The 25,988-nt window shown below is 41.8% G+C and overlaps 1 protein-coding gene across 1 annotated transcript in view; it reads right to left on the reverse strand.

Annotated features, from left to right (window-relative positions):
* LOC124150005 (tyrosine-protein kinase receptor torso-like) overlaps positions 1-25,988 on the reverse strand; it is a 534,068-nt gene that overhangs the window by 355,874 nt on the left and 152,206 nt on the right. Inside the window, exon 4 of the mRNA XM_046521879.2 lies at positions 16,148-16,204. Coding sequence (XP_046377835.1) covers positions 16,148-16,204 — 57 coding nt within the window. The remainder of the gene's footprint in view (positions 1-16,147; positions 16,205-25,988) is intronic.

Raw genomic sequence — 25,988 nt, forward strand, 5'->3', positions numbered from 1 at the left:
GCTTCGAAACATATTTTGACATATTTTCGATTACAAATTTGAAACCTGAACAAAAGAACATTCTGGAATGGCTAATAGATGGTGTAGATTGTATGGATTCAGTCGTTAAACCCGTAACTATCATTCGCAGTTAAAGTTTTCGAGGTTGCATGATTTAAAATCACATTCAAACTGTCAGACTGAAAGGTCGTTCTAACGTGACCCCTAATGGGATGTCCTCAGATCTTTGTTTAGAGGTAGCGAGAACTGAGGTCTGATTTTTTTTAATTTGGGGCTTGGTTTAATATTGCTTTTTATTAAGTTTTCAATTAGAGAGTTTGATTGGGACGCGGCCCAGAAGTTTAGGATAAGTTGTTCCCTAAGTGGCATTTCTTCTGTTAAGGCCTGGAGTGAGGTGGAGGAGGTGCCATATTGAGTTCGTGTGATTAGTTTTAGGGCCTGATACTGGATTGAGTCTAGTTGTTTAATGAGAGAGTTGTTTAGGGTGTCGTAAATGGCACTGCCATAGTCTAGTTTGGATCTAATTAGTGATATATAGAGTGAGAAGAGGGCATTTTTAGAGGCCCTCCCAGTTGGAGCCGGTTAGGCATCTTAATGTGTTTAGGTCTTTGCTGCATCTGGTTACTAGGATTTTAATGTGAGCATCCCAGGTGAGATGTTCATCGAAGATTAATCCTAAGAATTTAGTTTGTTTATGAAATTTGATTGGTTTGTTGTTTAGTTGGAGGTTTGGGGAGGCGGGTTGCATATTTTTGTGTTTATATACTATTCCTGTGGTTTTTTCTGAGTTTAGGGAGAAGCCCCATTTGTCAGCCCATTTTTGTATTTTATTTAGAGATTTTTGTAGTTTTGGTCCATTTTAATGCTTTTAGTGCAGATCCAGAGGGCTCCATCATCCGCGAATGTTGATGTGTTTTCTTTGGGGGATAGTCCCTCAAATAGATCTTTAATCATAATATTAAAGAGTGTGGGGCTTAGGATGCTGCCCTGGGGAGTGCCATTTTCTAGCGGACATTGGTCCGATAGCGTTTGGTCTATGCCCACGGTGATTTTGCGGTTTGTTAGGAAACTTTGGATGTAGTTAATTATTTGACCTTTAAGACATATTTTTTGTAGTTTTTGTATTAGCGCCCCTCCTCTAAAGCATCAGTGGATTTATATCTAAAAAAATTGTCCTCTGTCAAGTTTACAATAGAATCCTCACCTTAATCCAATCTTACATTAATCCAATCACACACCAAATAGCACCGCTTATTAGAGTAGAGTAGAGTACTTCCGCTAAAACAATACATGCGCGCTGGCTCATGTCGACCTGTGACGCAGTCGCAAAGAACAAGGACACCGTGTTGCATGGGTGGCGTCTGTCTGGACTTACATCAGTGATGACATAAGTGAGTAAAACTCTTGTCTTGACCCCAGCAGTGACAATTCACAGGATGTAATTAGTATTTGAATGACATTATTTATATACTTGTTACAAGTGCTGCTCAATAAACAGTGATGTGGAATACATAGTTGTTCGTTTTCAGCGTATGTCTAAGTTGGTATTTCTGCTATCCAAAATGTCTTATTGTTGATATAAATGTGATGTTTAATAATGCGAGCAAAGACCACTCATATTTTTCACATTTAATTCACGCTCGCATTAATTTCAAGATTTACAGTATCCAGGGCATTTTCAATGCTATCATCTAAGCGAGTCCAAAAATTCTCTGAATTATGTTCTGGTCTGTAGTCAGTGCACAATAAAATTGAGCTTTGAGGTAAGCATATTTGAATCCATATCGATTCATCTTGCATGTTTTCTAATTCATGTCTTCTTTTAAAAGATAACAGCTTATTTACATATATCATAACACCACCTCCAAACATATTTCTGTCTTTTCATACCGGTTAAAATAAATTTCCCAGCTCAAGTCTTCATTTTTAATACTGTCATCTAGGTGTGTCTCGGTAAAACAAACAATGCTGTAATCTGAAAGGTATTCACTCAAATAAGATTTTTGTCTACGGGGAACAATGCAGATCTTATCATCATTCTTAAACAGTCATCACCTTTATTTTTTACATTAATTATGGCTTTTTTCTTCTTATAATACAGGGGGAAATCTATATAAGATCCACCTTTGAAAGGCATATAATTTGCTACTTATATAAATATATACTATCGATTTTATCCACACCCCAACCCGAACCTCTATTAGTCAAGTGTTCTAAAGTTTCCTGTATCCTCTGAATTGATGTATCTAATGATGTGTTTATAGTATCGGATTCGGTTATAACTTCTTGATTGCTCCGGAAATAAGGTTCAGTATATTCAGCGCGCTATCGTCTGCGTTACTTTTACTCAATGACATTTTAACCGTCAGCTGGTATTTTATACTATTTAAATCATCTAACCCCTCGTTAATTTTGCCCGATACAATGGGCTTAACATCATTAACATCCATGTTGGAATTAATATCCATCTTCCAACCTCTTAGATACTTACCAACGCCGGCTGTGGGTACAAATTTTAACTCATCATTATCAACAACAGTGGGTTTATCAACATCGCCAACTGATTTATTATTATCTAGGAAATCAATTAATTCAGCTTTTCTCATTCGAGAATATCCACGTAGACCACGTTGCTTTTGCCAAAGCTTTCAGCTCTCTGACAACATAAGTCATTGTGATACATAACTACATGTGAACTAATCTCTAATTGGTTTGAATTCTACCCAAACTATTTATATCATTTCGGTAAGCCATTTCCTCTCATAAATAATTTGAAACCATTGATGAACATCCCAGGCTAGCATAAGCAACAATAACAATTGTTACATTAGCGCTTCTGATCTGAGCTTGCATGACACAAAGAAATACAAACACACTGCCCACTCTGGATTCGACATGAAGTATATCACACAATTTGTAAAATTCGCTGAGAAAAGATACAGTGAATGAAGTACTACCTAGGCTGAATTTATGTGTGCAACGCTGGCTCTTTTGACACAAAATACAATTGAAAACCCCAATCACCAGACGGTGTGGAATTATATCATTACCCATTCAGCAAGATGAATATAAACATACTTCTCATAGGTGTGTGGTTGTGTGATATTGGGAACATTGACAATAGTCAGATAACTGCAAGAACAAAATATCATGCATATTTAAGAAAACGGGCAATGCAGATCTTGACAAGAAATTATGGCAAGGACAGTTAGTCATCATAAAACTGTGTACACCAGAAAGCAGTAGGAAAAGGGTACAGGAAGGTTTCAGTAGGAATACACAGGGAAGCTGGCAGAAAGTAGAGACACAGGTAAGTTTATATACAATAATAGTACATGACTTTACTAACAGTTACAACAGATACATGGAGTGTTTTCCATTGTGTAGACACGAGACAGTAGTTAGTTTTGATGAGATTACGATAAATATGCTTTGGTGGATCCTTAACTATCACTGTTGCATCGCAGTACGAATCACTTGTAACTGAAGCTATACAGTGCAGGGTACAAATCTAATGTAATGTAAGTTCTCAATAACATCAACGATATCTGTCCAGGTCAGATTCTCACAGAATCACCCTCATAACACCCTCGGGTTGTTCCTCAACATACACTCGGCCATCATAAGTCCATGTGGAAGAAATTAGTTGTTTTGCATTTAAGTCTCAGGTCAGTTTGAACAGTTTACTTTGATGCTTGGTTAAGTCCTCGTTTATATAGACTGAACTTCTATCTTGTCTCAGCATTCTTCTGTTAGAAATTACTTTGTTCCTGTTTCTATAGCTGACAAATTTTATGATGACCTGTCTGTTCCTAGCCATGTTTTTCTTACCAACTCAGTAGCATCTGTCGAGGTAAGTCGAGGTAAGTCTCTGAGGACCTCCAACACTAATGCCTCCGTGTTTTCTTCCTTTGATTCAGGTACGCCACTAATTCGTGGAGTGTTTCTTCTACTGTACTGCACAAGATCATCAGTTTTCATCTCAAGTTCATGTCGAAGATCAATGATTGCTTGCTTTAGCGGTTGTACAATATCTCTGGCTCGGCCTTCGATAAAATCCTTTGCTACACTCTTAAATAACTTGGCAAACTTGTCTTGGAGTAGGGGCAACATGAGAGCTCTGCTGAGTTTAGTTGTGAGAATGTCAATGGAAGCATCATTAATAAAATCAAATATTGTTGATGGATACGATATATCCTTCTGATTAGCCCACATGTTCATAGAAAAACTGTCCTGTGAGAGATTTTAATTTTGATCACAGTGTTGTTTCTCACTTACCGGTTCAGTGTCCGGTTTTTCAGATGTATGTTCAGGTGCACTGGCTTCAAATGTAAAGACGGAAGGTATCTGTATGGTAGACTGTACTAGCTGCCTCGGTGTTCTCGGTGGCAGAGAATCTGTAGGTGACCCTGAAGGTTTTCGTATCTCACTTGTGCTTCTAACCTGCTTGCCAGATTTCTTCATATATCTATGTCAAGATGGTATTTTCTCCTCTGTACAACAAAATACAAACGTACAACCGCGGGTATCTATTATATTTATCTTCAGTTCTTGGGGAAGGCGTATGTTCTTCTTCTTATGTTTGCTTTGTCAAATATTTACGAAAAATCCATACATTTGGGAGAGCGCTCTCACATGCGTCCAGTTTGGGCCGCAATTATGATAATTAGGATTAGCATCTTATTAGTGATAAACATCTGTCATAAAGTAATGAATGAATGCTGTTCAATGATGGTAGGGATGGTGGGGCTGTTCGCCTATTGCTGATGCCGTGTGCATGTCGTCGGGTGTGATTTTGTTTGTCTGCCATTCCGTTCAGGTTCGACAGATGTATGCAGGCGGTTCATACTTTTTTATGTGACCATGTGCTGTCCGTGTGCTGACAAACTGCCATGCCTTGCCTATGATGATGAACTAACTGCCATTAAATGGTCTGAAAAACTGTTGAGGACTTCTTCGTCTTGTTTTCATGGTCCCGCTAGCTGGATATGTAAGTACAGTGCCTAATTATGAACTTTGACAGTGATGACAATGATATTCCCGGTGAAACACGGTCGTGCTGGCAGGAGGGACACCCCGTCTAGTTTTCGTCCAGGCCCAGACAACCACCTGCCTATTTGTCAGATTATGTAGTTGGCATGAATCATGAACTTGATGAAATAATGACTACACGATCGGAAATAAGTGTGGGAAGTGCACATTCTACTTGTTCGTCTGTTTTGTCAAGACTAAGTGATAAGCAAACGTCTGAACATGAACTTGATGAACTTAGAAGCAGTTAGAAGAAGATAGAGATATAGCTGTTCACATTAAGCATATGGAGGATGAAGCATCCGAAACTAGACATGAGCTAGAGAGATTGGAGAGAACTATCAAGAAAGAAAAGGAAAGTAGGATGTCACAGGTTGCTAAAGAAAGAAACTTAAGAGAAGCTGAGAATAGGTATAAAGAAGCAAAGTTAATTTCATCAATGATTGACAGTGGTGATAGGATAAAGGAGTGAGACATCCTATCCCAGGGAACTTAACACTGAGGTAACATACCCAACGCAGTTTACTGATCAAGGTGAACCAACCACTGATAGACATATCAAGCGTGAAATTGAACATTCATATGTAGACCATAATCACACTCTCCGTCCAAGTGCTGATGTGTTTGCACATAGACAGAATAAGGATTCCCATGTCAATCAATCACCTGCTATTGTACCTCAGCCCACAACTGCTTCAGATGTTCCCAGTGTTGAATTGCCAATGCTGATTTCATCTGTGTATGGAATTCCTAAACCTACTCTACCAGAATTCAAGAGTGGTAAGGAACGAGACTTTATCTTACTGAAGATGGCACTTGAGACACTAGCTGATGTTCATCCTCACCTGACTGAAACTTACAAGTATCAACTATTATTAGATAAACTTGGTAATAAACCAAGACAGCTTGCTGAGGTCTTCATGTTTCACCCTACTCCTTACACAAAAGCTGTGCAGGAATTGCAACGCACATAGTAGTGCGGGCCAAGTGGATTCAGAGTGAGATAAGTGCCTTGCTTAACAGTCCACCAATTAGGTTTGGAGATTATGATGCCTTTGAGAACTTTGCCTTATGTATACAGTCGTTAGTTGAGATGTTGAAATCCATGCAGAGTGGAGCTGAACTGTATTGTGTTTCACATGTGTCAACTCTGATCTCCAAGCTTCCACATGGGATGCGTGATAACTTTAGTACTGTACTGTATTAAACAGGGACTGTATGATTCTGGTTCTAATGCAACATACAATTTGACCAACCTTGACCAGTGGTTACAGCCAAAATCAAGGGCCAAGAGATTATCTCATCAAGCAGTGCCTAGGACTGACTCCATGAAGTCTGATAAGCGAATGTCTCGACATACAGTTGTCTCTAGCCAACAAAGTAATGAAACAAGTTCTGCATCAACATTCTACACTCAACAAAATGCTTCAAATGGCAGACAACAGGGTCAACAGGTCAAGGTCAAACCAAAGTACAAGGGGTACTGTCCTAAATGTATATCAGCTGATCATTTTCTGAATACATGCCCAGAGTTTAAGAAGCTTTCTGATCTGGAAGTTGAATCTTGGTTGAGAGATCGATGTTTTCGATGTGCAAGAAAACATAAACCAGAGGACTGTAACCTAAAGACACCGTGTCAACGATGTACCGAGTTGCATCTTACTGCCATGCATGATGCATGCAGGCATATGACTGCACAGAAGGTGATGTTTTCAAAGACCTCTTCCTTGTCTGCACAAGTATATCTTGATCAGCCATCCACGCCCTAAGTACCATGTTGAAAGTTGTTGAGGTTACTTTGTACGGACAAGGCCGAAGCATGAATGCTTACGCACTCCTTGATGACTGATCTCAAAGAACCATGATTTTTTAATCCGCTGTGAAGTCTCTTGATCTTTTGGAGAAACCAGATACCATTTTGCTTACAACAATTCGGCATGAGCCATATCTGTGCAGTGGACAGTCTGTGAATGTTCAGGTATCTGCAAAGGGTATGCCAGAAACAAGATACAATGTGCTAAATGCCTTCACATCGAGCAACTTGTCTTTATCTGAATATACATACCCAGTGGCTGAACTCCAGAAACAGTGGGCACATATCAGAGACTAACCTTTGTGCCATATTGACAATGCTAAACCAGTCATTCTGATTGGTTCAGACTTGGCTGAACTGATCGTACCTCAAGAGCCAGTTAGAAGTGAACCAAGTGGTTCTCCAATCGCTGTGCATACCAGACTGGGCTGGTCACTTCAAGGAACACAAAATGTACAGCAGCAAGTTAGGACCCAAACAGTATTATTCACTGAGGTGGAATCTACTAGTCTAATGAGTGACGTTCAGGCATTGTGGAAAATGGATATGATGCCTTATCTGAAGAAGGATGTGATAAGGTCAAAGCAGGATAACCTTGCCATGCATATTCTAGAAACTGACACTCAAAGAGTGGAAGTGAATGGTGTTTACCGATATGCAACTCCATTGTTGAGATCGAGGACACAGTGTTTGAGGCTTCAAAAGAAGATATGATCCCAACACTTCAACGTATGGGTGAGTGAGTTAGTGAGTTGGGTTTAACGCCGCTTTTAACAGTATTCCAGTTATATCATGGCGTGTCAGCTTAATGTGGGAGGAAAGCCCGAAGTGATGCAGGTCTCAGACATTTACCACCTCGGTGAAACCCACGAGCACGGGTATGGTGCTGACAAACCTAGAAACATAATCGGTGCGAACCAGGATTCGAACCCCACAATCATAGGTTTCTGGCGTGCCCAAGGGATGCAACTCTGCACAGCGAAACACGGCGCCATAGACAACTGGGCCACCCATGGTCCCCTTCAACGTATGGAGCGCTGTTTACTGAATCATCCAGCAAGGGCAGAAATTCACAGTGGTCTTGTTAACAAGTTAGTTAATGCTGGACTAGTACAAGTTATTAGTGACAAGGAAGACAGGAAGACGTCCGAGTCATGGTACATTCCTCATCATGTTGTGGAACAAAATGGTAAACAGTTTGGTGTTTAATTGCTCTTATGAACATGACGGTAAAAATCTCAACAAGAAATTGTTACCTGGACCACAGTTGGGACCATCCCTACTTGGAGTTCTTTTGAGATTTCGACAGCATTCTGTTGCCATTGCTGGGGACATAAAGGCTATGTTCCATCAAGTGCGACTTTTGCAGAGGGACAGATCACTTCTTTGTTTTCTGTGGCATGACATGAGATGTCATGGTGAACCAGACATTTATGAATGGCAAGTACTGACATTTGGAACAACGTGCAGTCCAGTATGCGCTCCTTTCGCCCCACAGAGGCATGTAAAGAACCACAGGTCGGGCAAAGAACATGTCAAGAGATCTGTTATGGAAGCTTTCTATGTCGACAACTGCCTGGACAGTGTGCACACTAGTGAATATGCTAGAACCTTGCTCCATGATATTGGGAATCTGTTGGATGATGGAGGATTTCATGTTCAACAGTGGACCAGTAATGATGCTTCTGTTGTGCAAGATGTCCCATCCGAGGACCGTTCAGATTCATTCAAGATGTGGTTGAACAGGGGTGGAGATGATAAGTCTGAGAGAACCTTATATTTGTTGTGGTACATCAATACTGATGAGCTGGGTTACAAGCAGAAGCTAACAGAACATGATTCACTGACCTTGAGAGTGATTTATCACATACTTGCAGGCCAATACGATCCTATTGGATTTTTGGTGCCTTTCTTAGCCGTAGCTAAGTGTATTGTTCAGGACCTGTGGGCTGTTAAGAGAGACTGGGATGCAACTATTGAACAAGGTGTCCTATATGACGGATGGATGACTTGAGAGTTGCAGCTTCCAAATGTCAGTGAAGTGCGACTTCCACGTTGTTATGCTACATTGAGAACTGAGCGGACATATGGAGCTGTTTGCATACATGAGGACTGTTGATGATGGTGATATTCATGTCAGTTTTCTGCAAGCACGTATGAGAGTCGCACCAAAGCGCCAGTTGTCCATGCCCCGGTTGGAGTTATGTGCAGCTCTTGCAGGAGCTCAATTGTTAGATGTATTGTCCAGTGAACTTACATTGCCAATCCACAGAATCATGCTTTGGAGTGATTCAACAACAGTATTGACATGGATCAAGTCTGACTCTTGCCGTTATAAGGTATTTGTGGGAACACGTGTTGCGGAGATACAGACCCTTACTGAATCCTCTCAATGGTATTACATCAACACTGCATCCAATCCAGCAGATGACTTGAAAGGCAAGAAATTGATAGATATAAGTGATGATCAATCCCGATGGAGAAATGGTCCTACCTTCTTACATCTATCTTCTGACCAGTGGCCAATTGAAATTCAGCCAGACACTGTAGATGACAGTGAAAAGAAAACAAGGTGCATGATGTCTGCATTGAATGTTGATCTACCTGTTGATCTCAACAGTTGTACAGATTGGAATGATCTCGTCACCAAGACTATGTAGGTGCTTCATGGGGCGGCTGATGATGCTGATACCAGAACACAAACTGAAATGCATCTCTACAGCCTTGCTCAGCGATAGTGCTTTCCAGTTGCATTTACTGCATTGGAATCTGGGAAACTCGTACCTTCCAGAAGTCGGTTGTTGAAGCTTGATCCTTTTTATGATTCAACCCACAAGATTATCCGTGTATTCAGAAGACTACACAGATCTGAAGACTTACCTGGAGACGTGAAGCACCCTGTAGTGTTGGATCCAAAGCATGCCATGACCCAACCCCTTATAAAGGAGTACCCGGTATGATGCTTGGGTGCTTGCGGAAATGAGAACTTTCTGGATCATACATGGAAGGGAGGCAATTCGCAAGTATCAACGCAAGTGCAGAACTGATTTGCCATCAGCACAACTTCGATTATTTAAGCCAGCTTTTTATTCAACTGGAATTGACTGTTTTGGCCCTCTGATGGTGAAGATTGCTTGGAGATTGGAAAAGAGATGGGGCATTCTTTACAAATGTATGACAACAAGAGCTGTTTATCTTGACAAATAGGACAAAATGGACACTGATTCATTTTTGATGTCACTTAGACGTTTCATATCAAGACGTGGCAAGCCTTATGAAGTTTTATGTGACAGAGGCACATATTCTTGGGGCGGTCAGAGAGAGCTTGAGGAGGCATGGGCTGCAATGACTCCTTCACTGAATTGACAGCTAGATAACAGAAAATCTCCTTTCGGTTTAATCCACCAAGTGTTCCACACTTCTGTGGTGCATGGGAACAGGAGATTAAGTGCATCAAGGATGGACTCAAGGTAATCTTGGGAGACCAATCAGCCACTGATCCTGTACTTCAAACAGTATTTGCTGAAATTGAAGGCATTTTGAACTCTAAACCATTAGGTTATGTGTCTAGTGATGTGCGTGACATAGACCCCATTACCCCCAATGTTCTGCTGATGGGACGCCTGGATCAATCCCTTCCACAGGTGGTCTACCCTGCCAGTGAAATCATAGGAAGGCGCAGGTGGCGCTATAGTCAGGTCCTTGCAGATCACTTTTGGAAGCATCATTTGAGACATTATTTGCCAGACTTGCAGTTAAGAAGCAAATGGGTTTCTGATAAGAAGGATCAGAGAGACATTGACTGTAAGGATGTTGTGATTATAGTTGACCTACAAAATGTGCATGCCACCTGGTTAGTTGGAAGAGTTTCCAAGATCCACCCCAGTTGTGACGGCAGAGTTTGTGTTGCTACAGTAACGATGGGTGACTGTGACATTACGCGACCAGTCACGCGACTGATCAGACTCCCAGAATGACCAGATGATAACTGATTATCTGTGCCTTTGAAATGTGACTTTTATATTGTATTGCCAATGACTGACCTTGTTTTGGTGCCATTGAACAGAATTGACATTAATGCAGTTTGCCTTAATGATAATTTTGACTTTGCCTGAAGGGAATTACTTTATTCTTTTTCCAAATTTTCCAAATTTTGTTCTAAATTTGGGGGTGGCTTTGTAATAAAGTAATGAATGAATGCTGTTCAATGATGGTAGGGATGGTGGGGCTGTTCGCCTATTGCTGATGCTGTGTGCATGTCATCAGGTGTGATTTTGTTTGTCTGCCATTCCGTTCCGGTTCGACAGTTGTATGCACCCGGTTCATACTTTTTTATGTGTCCACGTGCAGTCCGTGTGCGTGTGTTGACAAACTGCCATGCCTTGCCTATGATGATGAACTAACTGCCATTAAATGCTCTGAATAACTGCCGAGGACTTCTTCGTCTTCTTTTCAACATCAATTAAGTGATTCTAGATTTATACATGTCATGACTACAGGGTAATAAGCCTTTACAATTAAATGTTCATTCAGACAAAGTTTTTCCAAATCAGTTGCTATGACAGTAGAGTGAAGTTCCTTTGTGTCAAGGTGGAAAACTGGTCCATGGCCACCTGTTTATGCCAACATTTGTCGTGTAGCTGGGTGCGTACAAGGCATCTGACCTCAGATAAGGAAACATGTGGTCTAAAATCTTGGTACTCAGGAATTGTATGTCCACTACAGTAGCATAACTTCTTCCTTCACCTTCGACTTGAAACCCAACATAAGATGGTGAATTTCTTCTATTAACCACAAAAAAGGAGAATCCATTGGTGATGAACTGGAATCTTGCTTCACTTCATTCTTTCGACTGTGTCAGGCAGATGAGTTAGTAGATCTGACCCCTGATCTGTGTCCTAGCTGGTGACAGTGTCTCAGTTGGCAATCATGTGCCAACTAGATCCCAGGTGGTACATGATTATCCATCTGACAATGTTCAGTAGGCAGCATCTAGTGGTATCCCAACTGGTGTCCAACTGTGGCAGGCAGTTGTATATATTTGTAGGAGACCACGTAATTTAACATAAGTAAGGGACATCGGGTGGCTATTTTTAGAACCTATAAGAAATATCCTATAAATTCGATATAAGTACCTCTGGACGTTGTAAGTATCTTGTAGTCAATTATCTCTCTTATTACTCATGTTTTGGCCATAAACTGTTTCCTTTTGGTCGTTTTGGGGTGGGTGTTTTCCTACTTGAGTGCTCGAGCCGCATGTTGTATGTTCCGCCACGAGCTATGATGCGCGGAGCCAACAGCTGTACGACAGGAGTTTTCCCTAATCGGGTCAAGGGTCAGCCTAGTGGTATATAAGGACCTGGTACTGCAGCATTCAGTGTCTTAAGAGGTCGGGATTCCCCGACACACAAGTCCACTTGGGTGCGGGGACAGTTAGTTACATTCTCTTGTTTAAGAAGACGTCTCACTAGTTAAGAATAGGTTTGATGTAGCTGGGTGGGGAAGAAATGAGGATGTAGGTAGATTGATTTATATAGTTTGTGTAAGGGGGTTTCCGTCGGGGAGAAGTAGGGTTAGGTTTAAGTAGGTTTAGGGTAGGAATAGATTGTTGGATTTCTTACTTTTATATTTTGTTAATCAGTTTACTTTTGTTGTATTAAAAATTCATTAGATTTTCAACTGGTCTTTTTGTCCTTTTTCACCCGCCGGATGCATTATACCTACTACAGAGTCTCACAGGAGTGTCCCCAGTTAGCTGACTCACGGTTAAAACAGACAGTTAACATCAAATAAAACACAACGCAAAGGGCCATGAGTCAGCAGTGGGATTCGAACTAGAACACTCCCTGGAGCCCGTGGACTCTGCTGTCCCTGGGCCGCCTCAGGCAAGACGCGTCTATATGTTTATTTCATTTTTTTATATTTTAACTTTGGGTCCATTTCAGGTTGATTGACCATTAGTTGTCGATGGTCAAGTATCATCCACTTGGCTAGTTTTCAGTTTTTCTCTTTTAGGTCCTAGGTATTTCAGTTTAAGGGTGGACAGGTAATTCCATTCTTTTTTCTATTGTTTCTTGACCCATCCATTGTTTAATACAATAGCCTTGGCCAGTCAGCTTGGCCTTATGCAACTTTACCTTTCTTTTCCACCTCTAATACACTGAAACTTACACTGCTACTAACTCTGCACGACTAAGGACAAGGAAAACCATAGTGCCAAAGTCTCACTATACATGCATGCCGCTGCTGTGGGTAGGGACAGACACACCCCGGTGTCACCCACAGGGGTGAAAATCTTGTCCGTATATCATCGCCATATGAGTGTCAAGGACAGAAATGAATACCTCACAACCCGCAGAATGTGTTTGTGGAATGTTCCATCTACTGCACTAAACCCCTCTGCAACATCACTGGGGGAAGAGGTTCACTATCTCCACTGTTGATACTTGAAGACCTCAGGTGCCTGGTTGGTAACTACTGAAGTGTATCTGGACCAAGGAAGAGTAGGGCATATATGTGTATTGATATCGAGGCAGCATGGCATTCTACACTATAGGTCCTAGATCCGTCATAAGGTAGTAGATCTGCTCAAGTAAGCTCTGCCAAAGAATGACCCGGTTCATAATCAAATGTTGGAAAGAAAATTGTTTTTCCCATTGCCAGATTCTGTATCCATAAGTAAGACATTAGTCTCTGGTGGTAACCATGGTTGTAACTGTGATCTAACAACGCTTTGTAGTCTGGCTGGTCCCTGTGTGGTTCATGATCTTAAGGTGCAGGCCAATTCCTCACATGGGGAAATATTGGCTTCATTCGCACAAGGTACCCGATTGGCTTGGCTGGATGTGTGAAAACTGCTGGTAACTGTTCTGAATACTGGACACTTCTTGGATTGCCTTCTTCCTCCTCACTTCCACCGCATCCATACAGTGACCTTTCAGGTCCAGTTGAATGCTTTAAAATCTCTTCTCCCGACCTGTGCGGGTCGCGAAGTCGACTGACAAATGCTAATCTGGGGAAAATCTTCAATGGGACCCACAGTTATAGGTCTATTGCAAACCCATCCCCTGCCAGTGCCAGTACCGTGGAGGTAATAACTTCTGCACTTCTCACTTCAATGATGCTTGATCCTGCTTCAATCAGTTCCTCTTGTGACCATTTGGCTGGGGAATGCTTCTGTGTCTGTCATGGAGCTTGTCGCGGACATGGCATAAAAGTTGATTCCCTTCTTCTGGGTCTCTCTGGTCTGAAATGCTTGACCCCACTTCAGTCTGTACCCCTCATTGCCTTTTGGTTAGGGGAAGGTTCCTGGACTCCCATGAGCGGCCATTAAGGCCACACCTATACTGGTCTAACAATACATCACCCTTCTAAATACTTACGTGAATTTTACTCAAACAATAAACAAGAACTTCTTCAAAGAAGAATCACTAGTAAATAGCAACATAAACAATAACTGAAGACAAAGACAACAGTATGACTACAATCAAAGGCGTGCTAAAGAAAAACTCAAACCAAAAATATAAATGCTTCCTCTAGCACACACAAGAAAATAGTGAGTGTCAAAAATGCAAAAGTTAATAATGGACAGACAATCAGATGGACGGATGACAGGAATTAACATCCCATTTCATGTGCTGACTTGACTTTCTGTCAGGAAAAATTCCAATGTTCTTTAATTTGACCAGTGAACAAAGGCAGATAATTCAGAAATATATCCTTTAAATATCATAATTTGTCATACTGCATTCAAACCAAGCAAGTAATGAAAGTAAGCAATCTCAATAAAATCAGATCTTAGTTCTCGCTACCGCTTAACAAAGATCTGAGAAGATCCCATTACAGGTCATGTCAGACCGCCCTTGGCGAACTTTGACCGACCAATGGAATGACCAATCAGAAGGCAGCTTTCTCATGCTTTTCGGCACTAATTTCAAATTGGAGACTACACTTCGAAACATATTTTGACAAATTCTCGATTACAAATTTGAAACCTGAACAAAAGAACATTCTGGAATGGCTTATAGATGGTCTAGATTGTATGGATTCAGTCGTTAAAACCGTAACTATCGTTTGCAGTTAAAGTTTTCGAGGTTGCATGATTAGAAATCACATTCCAACTGTCACTTTCATAATCTGGTAAGCGATGCTCTCATTGGTCGGATGAAAGGTCGTTCTGACGTGACCCCTAATGGGATGTCCTCAGATCTTCGTTTAGCAGTAGCAAGAACTGAGGTCTGATTTTAATGAGATTGTGAAAGTAAGATAAGATAACACTATTATCTTATCAACATATTACCTATTAATATTATTATACACTGCATTATCCCATTTGGATAACATTAGCTCAAGGTCTCAGCTTATTATAAACACATCAAATAAATAAGAGCATCACAAACATAATTAACATAAATGTGGCTCTAGCGAATAAATGCTCAACAATTATTTATCACAAAACATATTATAAAACCTGGTACTAGCTGGTATGAATAAATTTCGGGCCTGTGGTGATGTTACTTGACTTTGTCTTCTACACATACTACCAAAATATCATCTCTTTGCATTGTTTTTGCTGAGTAAATGATACCTACCCCGGGTAACCACTTTCCACTATATAAAAGTCCTATTTCCATTCACCAAGTTACATTATTGCCCTACACATCTTCATAAAGTTTCACCTATCTAGGCCTTTTTTTACAAATAGAAGATTTTTAATGTTTTTATTTACACTGGCATGAACAACTCTGATTCCAGTTACGTCATTTTAGAATCCTTGCTAGCTCTTGTTGTGTCTGAGAAGAACAACAATAAACAAATGGCACAATTTGATTTTAGTGAAAGCTATTTGTGAATTATGTGTCCATTTTCTGACCACTAAGGTTCATGTTAAGGCATTTAAAGCGTTAAATTGATTGTGGTTTCTGTAAACAGCGGTGAGTTGGCGCGATCACTTCACAAGTTCAGGCAAAATCATTGTAACACTACTGAATGCAATTTTGAACACAATTGATGAAAGAGATTAAAGACATAAAGCCAGAAATACACTGAACACTTCTAAGTGTCTCAGGCTCATCCTTGCTGCTGGCTCAAAGAAGATGTCAAAAGTAAACGGACAGATTACACACTGTGTCATGCAATCATAGGCTCACCAGCACCTTGCAATTGGTAGCTTGCACAAAAAATGTTGTCGTTTGAATCTTGGCATATCATGCATCTCAACTAAGGGTAAAATCCCCTCATATGCAAACTTGATAAAAACTTTTGAGAGGCTTTGTATTTCCTGACAAACAATTTGGTACTTACACAAATGTTAAGGCAGGATGACACGTCATTGTGAAGAAAAACACATGGCAGTGAACACTGAAATATAAACATATTGCAATGAAGAAAATCTTCCTGTGAAACATATTGTCAAATACTTATTGCACCAAAACCTTCTCATAAGAAACTGTACCATGAACTATCTTGGCTTTACCAAATCAAGTGACAGCTGACCTCATCAATATCTATCTATTCATATTTTATCCCAAATGCTGTCTAAAGCAGTACAACCTAGTCCTATATCTCTAGCTACCCTAAAATGAACACTTCCATTTGAAAGGGAGAGTATGTCAAAGGTTCTGTTTTTAAATCATTCAAATAATTTCAGAGTGTGACTTCACAAGCTCTATTCAGTTCTCAAACTAAAACAATAGTATGTAACTGTAGCCGGGTGGTGGTGCTAACTCTGAATGAGTTATAGCCACATAAGTACCACCCACTTATAACCCCCTTAGATTCGTTCTATACATATATATATATACATGTTCATCTATTATCACCATCACTTCATTCTGTGTTCATTATATGTTGTCCTTGTCTGCAGTTGAATGTCAGCCAACTAACACCAACCTGATACCCTTTTGCAGCCTCTGTAATTTCTCCAGCTTCACCTGGACTTCCCCCTATCTATTTTTAGATATGTCCACCACTTTATGTGACTGAAGCATCTTGACTTCCTTTAATATCTGTCAGATGCTACCTTTCTTCTGATTGGCCCTTTGGTCCACTTCTTTAAACTTCCTTTCTCACCTGCCCTCCTCATGCATTCTGCATGAACTCTTTATGGAGGGAGGACTCTTGTTTACAGGTGAGAAACATTTCAATATTCTTATCTCTTTCCATCCTGCTTTAGAAACAATTATATTCATAGAAAGGGTATCACAGCTTATCATTAAAGTAAAATATATTTAATTGCATTATTATTTAATTTGTTATATCTAAATGTTTGCCAGCTCACACATTTTGTGTTACATTAATTGAGCACATGGTCTTCAACCATGTGCTCCCCAACATATCCCTATAAATTAATCTGTTTCCTTTTGGCTTAAATTAAATTATAACATATTCTGCATGAACTCTTTATGGAGGGAGGACTCTTGTTTACAGCTTCCCTCCCACCATCTACTCCAAAAGAATAAAATCATCATCATCTTCAAGAACTGCCTCATGTTTTGACTAGCAGCCCAGTGGCTGGACACATGACACCACGCCCGGCTACAAAATGGCGCCCAACGTGGGGCTGCTAGTTTCATCAGCACCATCACTTGTACAGTGAGAAGAGGCAGTTCATCATTCATTAGATGGAATTCAACATAGAAGAGTTCATGCAGTTTCCAAGGACATCTTATACACTTATGTGAATGAATAGTTCATTCCTCATTGTTTCATGAAGTGTATGGACCTTGTGACTTTTGATTTTTTGTGTTTCACAAATTCAGGACATTGACTTTTGAGCCTGACTATCGAGACATTTGTGATCCACCGTGTATATTTCTATTTATCCTGTGATATATATTATATGTTTATCATGTTTATATTTGTTTGAAATTTATAATCCTATTGACTTTTACAGAGTATTGATTATATTATAGTACAAATTCTATTTCAACCACATTTCTATGTCTACAGTGTTTATTTAAATTATATATATATATAGTATAGATTCATTTTCATCTCGCTGACAAGTTTATTCTGAAAAATTAATTGGAGTTCATATCTATTCAAAATTTCACCACTGATCAAAATTTCAGGTTAATATTAAGTGTAGTTGGTAATTATTTGACTTTGATTCCAAATTTATATTTGAAATTATTTAACATTTAACTTAAACAGTTCAATTTCAAAATCCAAAGTTGTTTTTTTTTTACTTGATATATTTTCTGTCAATACTTTTGATATTTGCATTGATACCCTTCTTACTTTACCTGTGTCAGACTCTATCCTCAGTACTTCTTTTTCCATGCTGTTTCTGATGTCTTTCCTTCCGTGTGGACATATCTCTCTTCAGCAAACCACTAACATGTTTACCATAAGTATTTTGTCTTGTCTTGTGTTGTTTCTTCATTTCATCATATACCATATCCCATTATAGGCTTCATCACTATCATCAGTCATATCAGATCTTCTGTTTGAAATATTTGAACACCATCAGTGATTAGGTCCTCAGTATTTCCCTCAATTGCATATCTATTATCTCAAGGAACAGTATATCTGTGATGTGAGATATTTGTATAGTTTCCCCTCATATGTAAGTTACATATGTGACAGTGGAGTTCAGTCAGTATCTACTGTTACATTTACTTTCTGTATGTACAACTCAGTTATTGCTGCATCTTGACTTATTTCCGGTGGTTGTCTGGTCTGTAGTACTTGCAGTTACTTCTTGTATCTGGGATGACTTTGTAGTTGTTGCCAGGTTAGTCTCACACCGTAGCCTTTGCTTGCTTGATTATTTCATTTCCATTGGGATCATCTGGCTAGTGTTTCATTTTACCTGACCTCAGTACATGCATAAGTTGTCCTTCAGGTGACTACATCCTGATTGTTGTTTGGCTACTTGCATTGTTACTGAACTTTGTTGCTTACCTGGGGTAGTGGTTAGTTCCCCGCAGTTGTAAGTCTACCCATATCACACCATAGTCCATCTTGTATCCTTGCTTTTGTAGGAGCCCTGCACTTGGTTTCCTAATACTTAGGAGTTTTTGCACTTTGCGATCGCCTCGGTTCATAATATTGTTGTTGGGTCCCAACGTATAGGATCCTTGTTGCCTTTTTGGAAGTTTGTCATACTTGTATTATCATACACATCATGGCTCAGTCGGACAGTGATGTTAGATCACAGGTTGATCAGGTTGCGGATTTCATCCATCAGCTTGATCCCTTAGTCCGTACTAGTTTACTCTACCGTCTAGCAGATGACGCTAATCCACATCCACCTCAGACCACTTATGTAGCTGATGTTGGGTCTGGAGATGTGCACATGTGCCTCCACCTCCTGTGGATAGCCAAAGGGTTGTTCCCCAACCATATACACCTGGGCTACCGTCACTGCTAACACATTCACCTCTGGGATCTCCTTTGTTGTCTGATATATGGTCACCCATGGAGCCTTCCCAGCGGACAATACCCCCACAAGACCATAGCCCTAGGATAGAATTGCCGAAATCTTTGCCTAGGCCCTACGGGTCACTCTTTAGCTATAATCAATCCCAGGGTTCATCAACCCCTTACTCACAGCAGTCGCGTGTCATTACACGTCCGACTGGGGCACCAAATGAGGCTTGGTCCAACAGACATGTACCCATGCCCATTCTATACCCTGGGTACACTCCAACTGCTCAGCCTAGTCAGTTCCTGGCAACTCCGCATTCCACTATGCCAATATCACACACCTCGTACATGCCAATAATCAATGCACCAAGTCCCCGGTTGTCAACATTTTCAGGGGATAGGGCAAAGGGTGATGTGAAATATAGTCAGTGGCGCCTTGAAATATTGGGGTGTCGACGTTAAAATGCTCACTCTGACACCACCATATTCAATGCCATGCGGAGAGCAGCCAAGGGTTCTGCTGCAGATCTTCTCAGTGGTTTCCCTGCTGAGGCAACCCTTGATTCTGCCTTAGAGCAGTTGGACATTGTCTTTGGCAATGTGATGCCTGGCGAGACGCTCATGGAGCGCTTTTACACAGCTCGCCAGGAAATAAACGAGTCTGCTGCAGCTTGGAGTTGTAGACTTCGTGACTTGATCTCAAAGATCGAAGTCTCAGGAATGCTCCCACCAAATGCTGCCATGACCTTGCTTCGAAGCCGTTTCTGGATGGGGTTGTCCCAGGATGCTTTGAAGCAGGCAACTCGTCATCACTTTGACTCTGGTCTCGAGTACAGCCAACTGCTGCTTGCTGTACGTCGGGTGGAGGAGGAACTGCTTACCCCTAAGGAGGCACATCAGTGTCCCGTTACCACTACTGTACCATGTGGTCGGGAGATGGAGGATGTGCTCTCTAGGCTTAAAGACCTTGATAAGAGTCTAAAGTCTATCGGGGACAAAGTTCACTCTCTTGAGCTCAGGTCTGCTCAAGCCTCCTCTTACAAACCACCCACCAGGAGTCAAGGCCAAGCTCCCTACAGAGGTGCCCAGACAAATAAACCTTTAGTAAAGCAGGTCGGTGATAAACCCCCTCCACAACAATCATCAGTTTTCTGTTTTGATTGTGGAAGGCCAGGGCTCAAAAGGGGTCACCAGCATTGCCCTGCTTTAAACTTCTAAGAGTCCCAGTTATGGAGCGGTCTGAGGACTCTAACCAAAGCGCTCAACGAAAGGTGCCTTCCAATTTAGTTGGGCACCCAAACATTGCGCATGTGAAGGTAGAGGAGCATGCCTGTGATGTTTTGATAGATACTGGTTCAATGGTCACCACTATCTTTGAAAACTTCTACAGAGCTTACCTCCCTCACTTGCCACTCCACCAAATCAGCTCATTACTAGAGGTGCATGGAGCTGGGGGAGCCAAGCTACCCTATTTGGGGTATGTTGAGGCTAGGATTGCTATACCTCCTGACTTCATGGGTCAAGTGATGGAGGTACCCGCACTCATTCTTGTGGTGCCCACTACCGACTTCACCTCTCAGGTACCTCTTATCCTGGGGACCAATGTCCTGCGTGCTGCTTGTGAAAGCAACCCTGGTGACAGGGTATCTAGGAGTTCTTCTCCTTGGACCATGGCTATTCAGTGGCTCAGTAGGCGTTGGAATGACCTGAACCGAACTGAGAATGTGCGGACAACTAAATCTATAACCATACCCCCGTCTTGCAACCAGATTATAACAGGTATTTGCAGGGGTAGTGCTCCACAGATTGGTATGGAGTTTTGTGCCACACAGTCCGTTCTTCCTGGTTCACTTACCCTCGTTACTGGTGTTGTTGGGTTTCAGTCTACCCACTCAACAACACGGGTCAAGGTTGAGGTCGCTAACCCGTCAACCAAGGCTGTGACAATTCCAGCCAAAACAGTACTTTGTCATTTGGAACAAGTTACTGTGTTGGACGGCTTATCCCCTGAGGATGGCGTCAGTAATACTGGCTCTGTACCTACCAAACTACCAAAAGAGTTATTTGAACTGGACTCTCTGGGTGATAATCACACTCCAGATGAAATAACTCAATTGCGCTCTCTACTGAATGAGTTTGACGATGTGTTTAGCAAGTCTGATATGGACATGGGACATACTGACTTGGTCACCCATCGAATAGAACTCACAGATGAGACTCCATTTAAGGAAAGACATAGACGTATTCCGCCCTCGATGTATCAAGAGGTCAAGGACCATATAAAGCAGATGTTAGATGCTAAAGTTATCCGTCCATCTGCTAGTCCATATGCCTCGCCTGTTGTCCTGGTTCGCAAACATGACTCGAGTCTGCGCTTCTGTATTGACTTTAGAAAATTGAACAGTCGCACAATTCGAGATTCATATGCTCTACCAAGGATAGAGGAAACTCTTGATGCTTTACACGGGGCAAAATACTTCTCTTGTCTTGACCTTAAGAGTGGATATTGGCAAGTCGAAGTGGATGAGGAGCACAAGGCCCGTACTGACTTTACTGTTGGCCCACTTGGGTTTTACGAGTGTAACTCTATGCCCTTTGGACTGACAAATGCTCCAGCTACTTTCCAACGCCTGATGGAGAGGTGTATTGGCCACATTCATCTTCTCCAATGCCTCATTTATCTCGATGACATCATTGTGTTTTCTAAGACCTTTGATGAGCATCTTGAGAGATTACGAGCAATCTTTCAAAGATTGCGCAAGAACGGGCTCAAGCTAAAGCCGTCAAAATGCCAATTCTTGCAGACCTCCGTTAAGTACCTAGGTCACGTAATCTCCGAGGAGGGTATCAAAACAGACCCTGAGAAGATTGAAGTATTGAAGACCTGGCCAATTCCACGTAATGTCGAAGATGTTCGTCGTTTTCTTGGATTCTCCGGCTACTTTAGACGTTTTGTTCCAGACTACGCTAAAGTTGCCAAGCCACTAACCAGTTTGCTTGCTGGTCATGGCGGGAGATCCAAGCGCAAGATCAAGTCAAACCAACCATTTGTATGGGGGGATGCTCAACAGTCAGCTTTCAGGGAGCTTATTAGCAGGCTTTCTTGTGCTCCCGTTTTGGCTTTTGCTGATTTCACTCTGCCCTTTGAATTGCACATCGATGCAAGTTGGGATGGCTTGGGTGCAGTACTGTACCAATCCCAAGACAATCAAAGGCGAGTGATTGCCTATGCAAGTCGCAGTCTCAGCAAAGCCGAGCGCAATTACCCTGCTCATAAGTTAGAGTTTTTGGCTCTAAAATGGGCTGTCACCAAGAAATTTCATGATTACTTGTATGGCAACTCATTCACTGTAAAGACTGACAATAATCCCCTCACGTATGTCCTAACTTCTGCTAAGTTGGATGCAACTGGGCATCGCTGGCTCGCAGAACTTGCTACTTATGACTTCTCCCTTGAGTATGTTCCGGGTGCAAGGAATGTTGATGCAGATGCTTTGTCCAGGTTGCCGCGTGAGTCCATGGACATTCAAAGTGTGTCTGCTCTCTGTAATGGGCAACTCATCTCATCATGTGCCGTGGAGACACTCTCCCTCAATCAGGAGGTGATGAATTGTATGTTGGCGGTCGAAGGTATGGAACCTTCTGACGTTGTCGCTAGCCAACGGATGAGAACATATCAGCAAGCTGATTCCTCAATCTGTTCGATTTTGGAACTCATCCGTAATGGTACGCGTCCAACCAAGGAGGCTCTCAAATACATGGACCGGGACACTGCATCCATTCTCAGGCAGTGGGACTCACTCACTGTCAAAGATGGCCATCTCCACAGGCAACAACTTTCAGATGGTGTAGTACCCTACTATCAATTGATTGTTCCTCAGTCTAAAAGAGATGAGGTCATTACCCATCTACATGACGGCATGGGACATCTTGGTAGGGACAGGACCGTGGCTCTTCTCCAGACACGGTTTTACTGGCCGGGAATGATCACAGATGTGGAGAAAAGGATTCGCTGCTGCCAGAGGTGTATACTTCGTAAAGCTCCTAACCAAACTGAGCGTGCACCATTAGTTAGCATCCAAACCACTCAACCTATGGAGTTGGTGTGCATGGACTATCTCAGCTTGGAGCCCTCCTCTGGTGGTTATGAGAATATCCTGGTCATTACGGACCATTTCACCAAATATGCTGTTGCCATTCCCACTCGCAACCAAACGGCACGTACTACAGCCAAAGTACTGTTTGATCACTTCATTGTTCACTATCGCATTCCAGAGAAGTTGCACTCTGATCAAGGCCGGAACTTTGAGAGTGATATCATCAAACAGCTGTGCAGCATATTGGGTATTCTCAAAACGCGGACCACTCCGTATCATCCAATGGGTAATGGTCTATGTGAGCGGTTTAATCGGACGCTCTTAGGGATGCTCGGCACTCTGGAGGAGCAGCAAAAGGCAAAGTGGAAAGATCACCTATAACTGTTCCCTCCATGAGTCAACGGGGTTCACTCCCTACTTCCTCATGTTTGGCAGACAACCTAGGCTGCCTGTTGACGCTGCTTTTGGTACATCACTGGCCAATATTTCATCACCAGCTTATACGCGGTTTGCTGCTGATCTAGAGCGCAAATTACACACTGCCTATGAGCTTGCAGCTGCAAACCTTGAAAGGGCTCAGGCTAAACAACGCAAAGCCTATAATCTTAAGGCACGCGGAGCCACACTCAAGGTTGGTGACGTTGTATTGGTGCGTAACGCCAACATACGTGGGAAGCAAAAACTGGCTAACCGGTGGGAAGAGGAGTATTACGTGGTTGATTCTCAACCTCATGCCGACATTCCTGTGTTTAAAGTTCATAAGGAAGGAACCAGAGAATGTCGTGTACTCCACCGTAATCTACTCCTTCCCATTGGTACGAATGGTCAGCCCATACCCAGGCCACGGCGCACACCATCGACATCGACGACGACTGCTACTACTTCAACACCATCTTCTGGCGAGCTTAAGGACACAAGTACTGACACAACACTGGAGATCTCAACAACCAACATGGATATTGAGAGTTCTCCTTCTCCAGTGTCGGTATCATCCCCAGTGTCAGCACTGCCACCAATCAGCCCCCCATTTGCAAGTGTGTCACCCGTAGTTTCACCATCCACACCAGCACCAACTGCAACAACCAGTTCTATCCCTGGCTCAGGACCGTCAACTCCACAGCCACCACCTCGGCGAGTTGGACGAACCCGAACAAAGCCAAAGTGGATGACAGATGGGCAGTTTGTTGTAAAACAAAGTGTCTGGGTGTGAGGATGTAATTATACATTGCCGCTATTTAATGGCGAGGTCGCCATTTCCCAAAGTGGGGGTGTATGTAGCCGGGTGGTGGTGCTAACTCTGAATGAGTTATAGCCACATAAGTACCACCCACTTATAACCCCCTTAGATTCGTTCTATACATATATATATATACATGTTCATCTATTATCACCATCACTTCATTCTGTGTTCATTATATGTTGTCCTTGTCTGCAGTTGAATGTCAGCCAACTAACACCAACCTGATACCCTTTTGCAGCCTCTGTAATTTCTCCAGCTTCACCTGGACTTCCCCCTATCTATTTTTAGATATGTCCACCACTTTATGTGACTGAAGCATCTTGACTTCCTTTAATATCTGTCAGATGCTACCTTTCTTCTGATTGGCCCTTTGGTCCACTTCTTTAAACTTCCTTTCTCACCTGCCCTCCTCATGCATTCTGCATGAACTCTTTATGGAGGGAGGACTCTTGTTTACAGGTGAGAAACATTTCAATATTCTTATCTCTTTCCATCCTGCTTTAGAAACAATTATATTCATAGAAAGGGTATCACAGCTTATCATTAAAGTAAAATATATTTAATTGCATTATTATTTAATTTGTTATATCTAAATGTTTGCCAGCTCACACATTTTGTGTTACATTAATTGAGCACATGGTCTTCAACCATGTGCTCCCCAACATATCCCTATAAATTAATCTGTTTCCTTTTGGCTTAAATTAAATTATAACATATTCTGCATGAACTCTTTATGGAGGGAGGACTCTTGTTTACAGCTTCCCTCCCACCATCTACTACAAAAGAATAAAATCATCATCATCTTCAAGAACTGCCTCATGTTTTGACTAGCAGCCCAGTGGCTGGACACATGACACCACGCCCGGCTACATAACACACATGTGAGACGAATGATCGATCATTTCACTTGGGCTGTCGTAAACAGATCTTGATGGAGAGGTAACTGGTGAGGTTCTTCCATTAGTAGACTTAATAATCTGGGGAACCCCGTTTTGCTTGTCTAGATTGGTGCTATCAGGATTATCATGCAATTCGTCTTCTCCACTTTCTGGATGACCTTGTCTAGGAAAGACCATGGTGGGAATGTTTATTCAAATAGATCCAACCAATCCTTCGATAGCGCATTGATCTGGTGAGCCCTTGGGACAGGAACTGGGCTGACATAAACTGGAGTTGATGGTTCTTGCCGGTGGCAAATGATCTAGGTGTGGTGTGTCCCATAATATTGTTATCCAAGCAAAGATCTGGGGATGTAAGGTCCATTCTGTTGCCACTATTCTCCCTTGGCCTGAAAGGCTGTGGGCAAGGATGTTCAGTTCCTGGGAATATGTCTCGCTTCCATCCGACAACTGATGGAGACAGCTCGTACGCGTCCACTTTAGTTAATTCTCCCCTCATGTCGGGACATGACGAAATGTGGAAAACTGTGTTGTCA

Source organism: Haliotis rufescens, unplaced genomic scaffold, assembly GCF_023055435.1.
Source record: "Haliotis rufescens isolate VD_foot unplaced genomic scaffold, xgHalRufe1.0.p SCAF_12, whole genome shotgun sequence".
In the NCBI taxonomy this organism is placed as follows: Eukaryota; Metazoa; Mollusca; class Gastropoda; order Lepetellida; family Haliotidae; genus Haliotis; species Haliotis rufescens.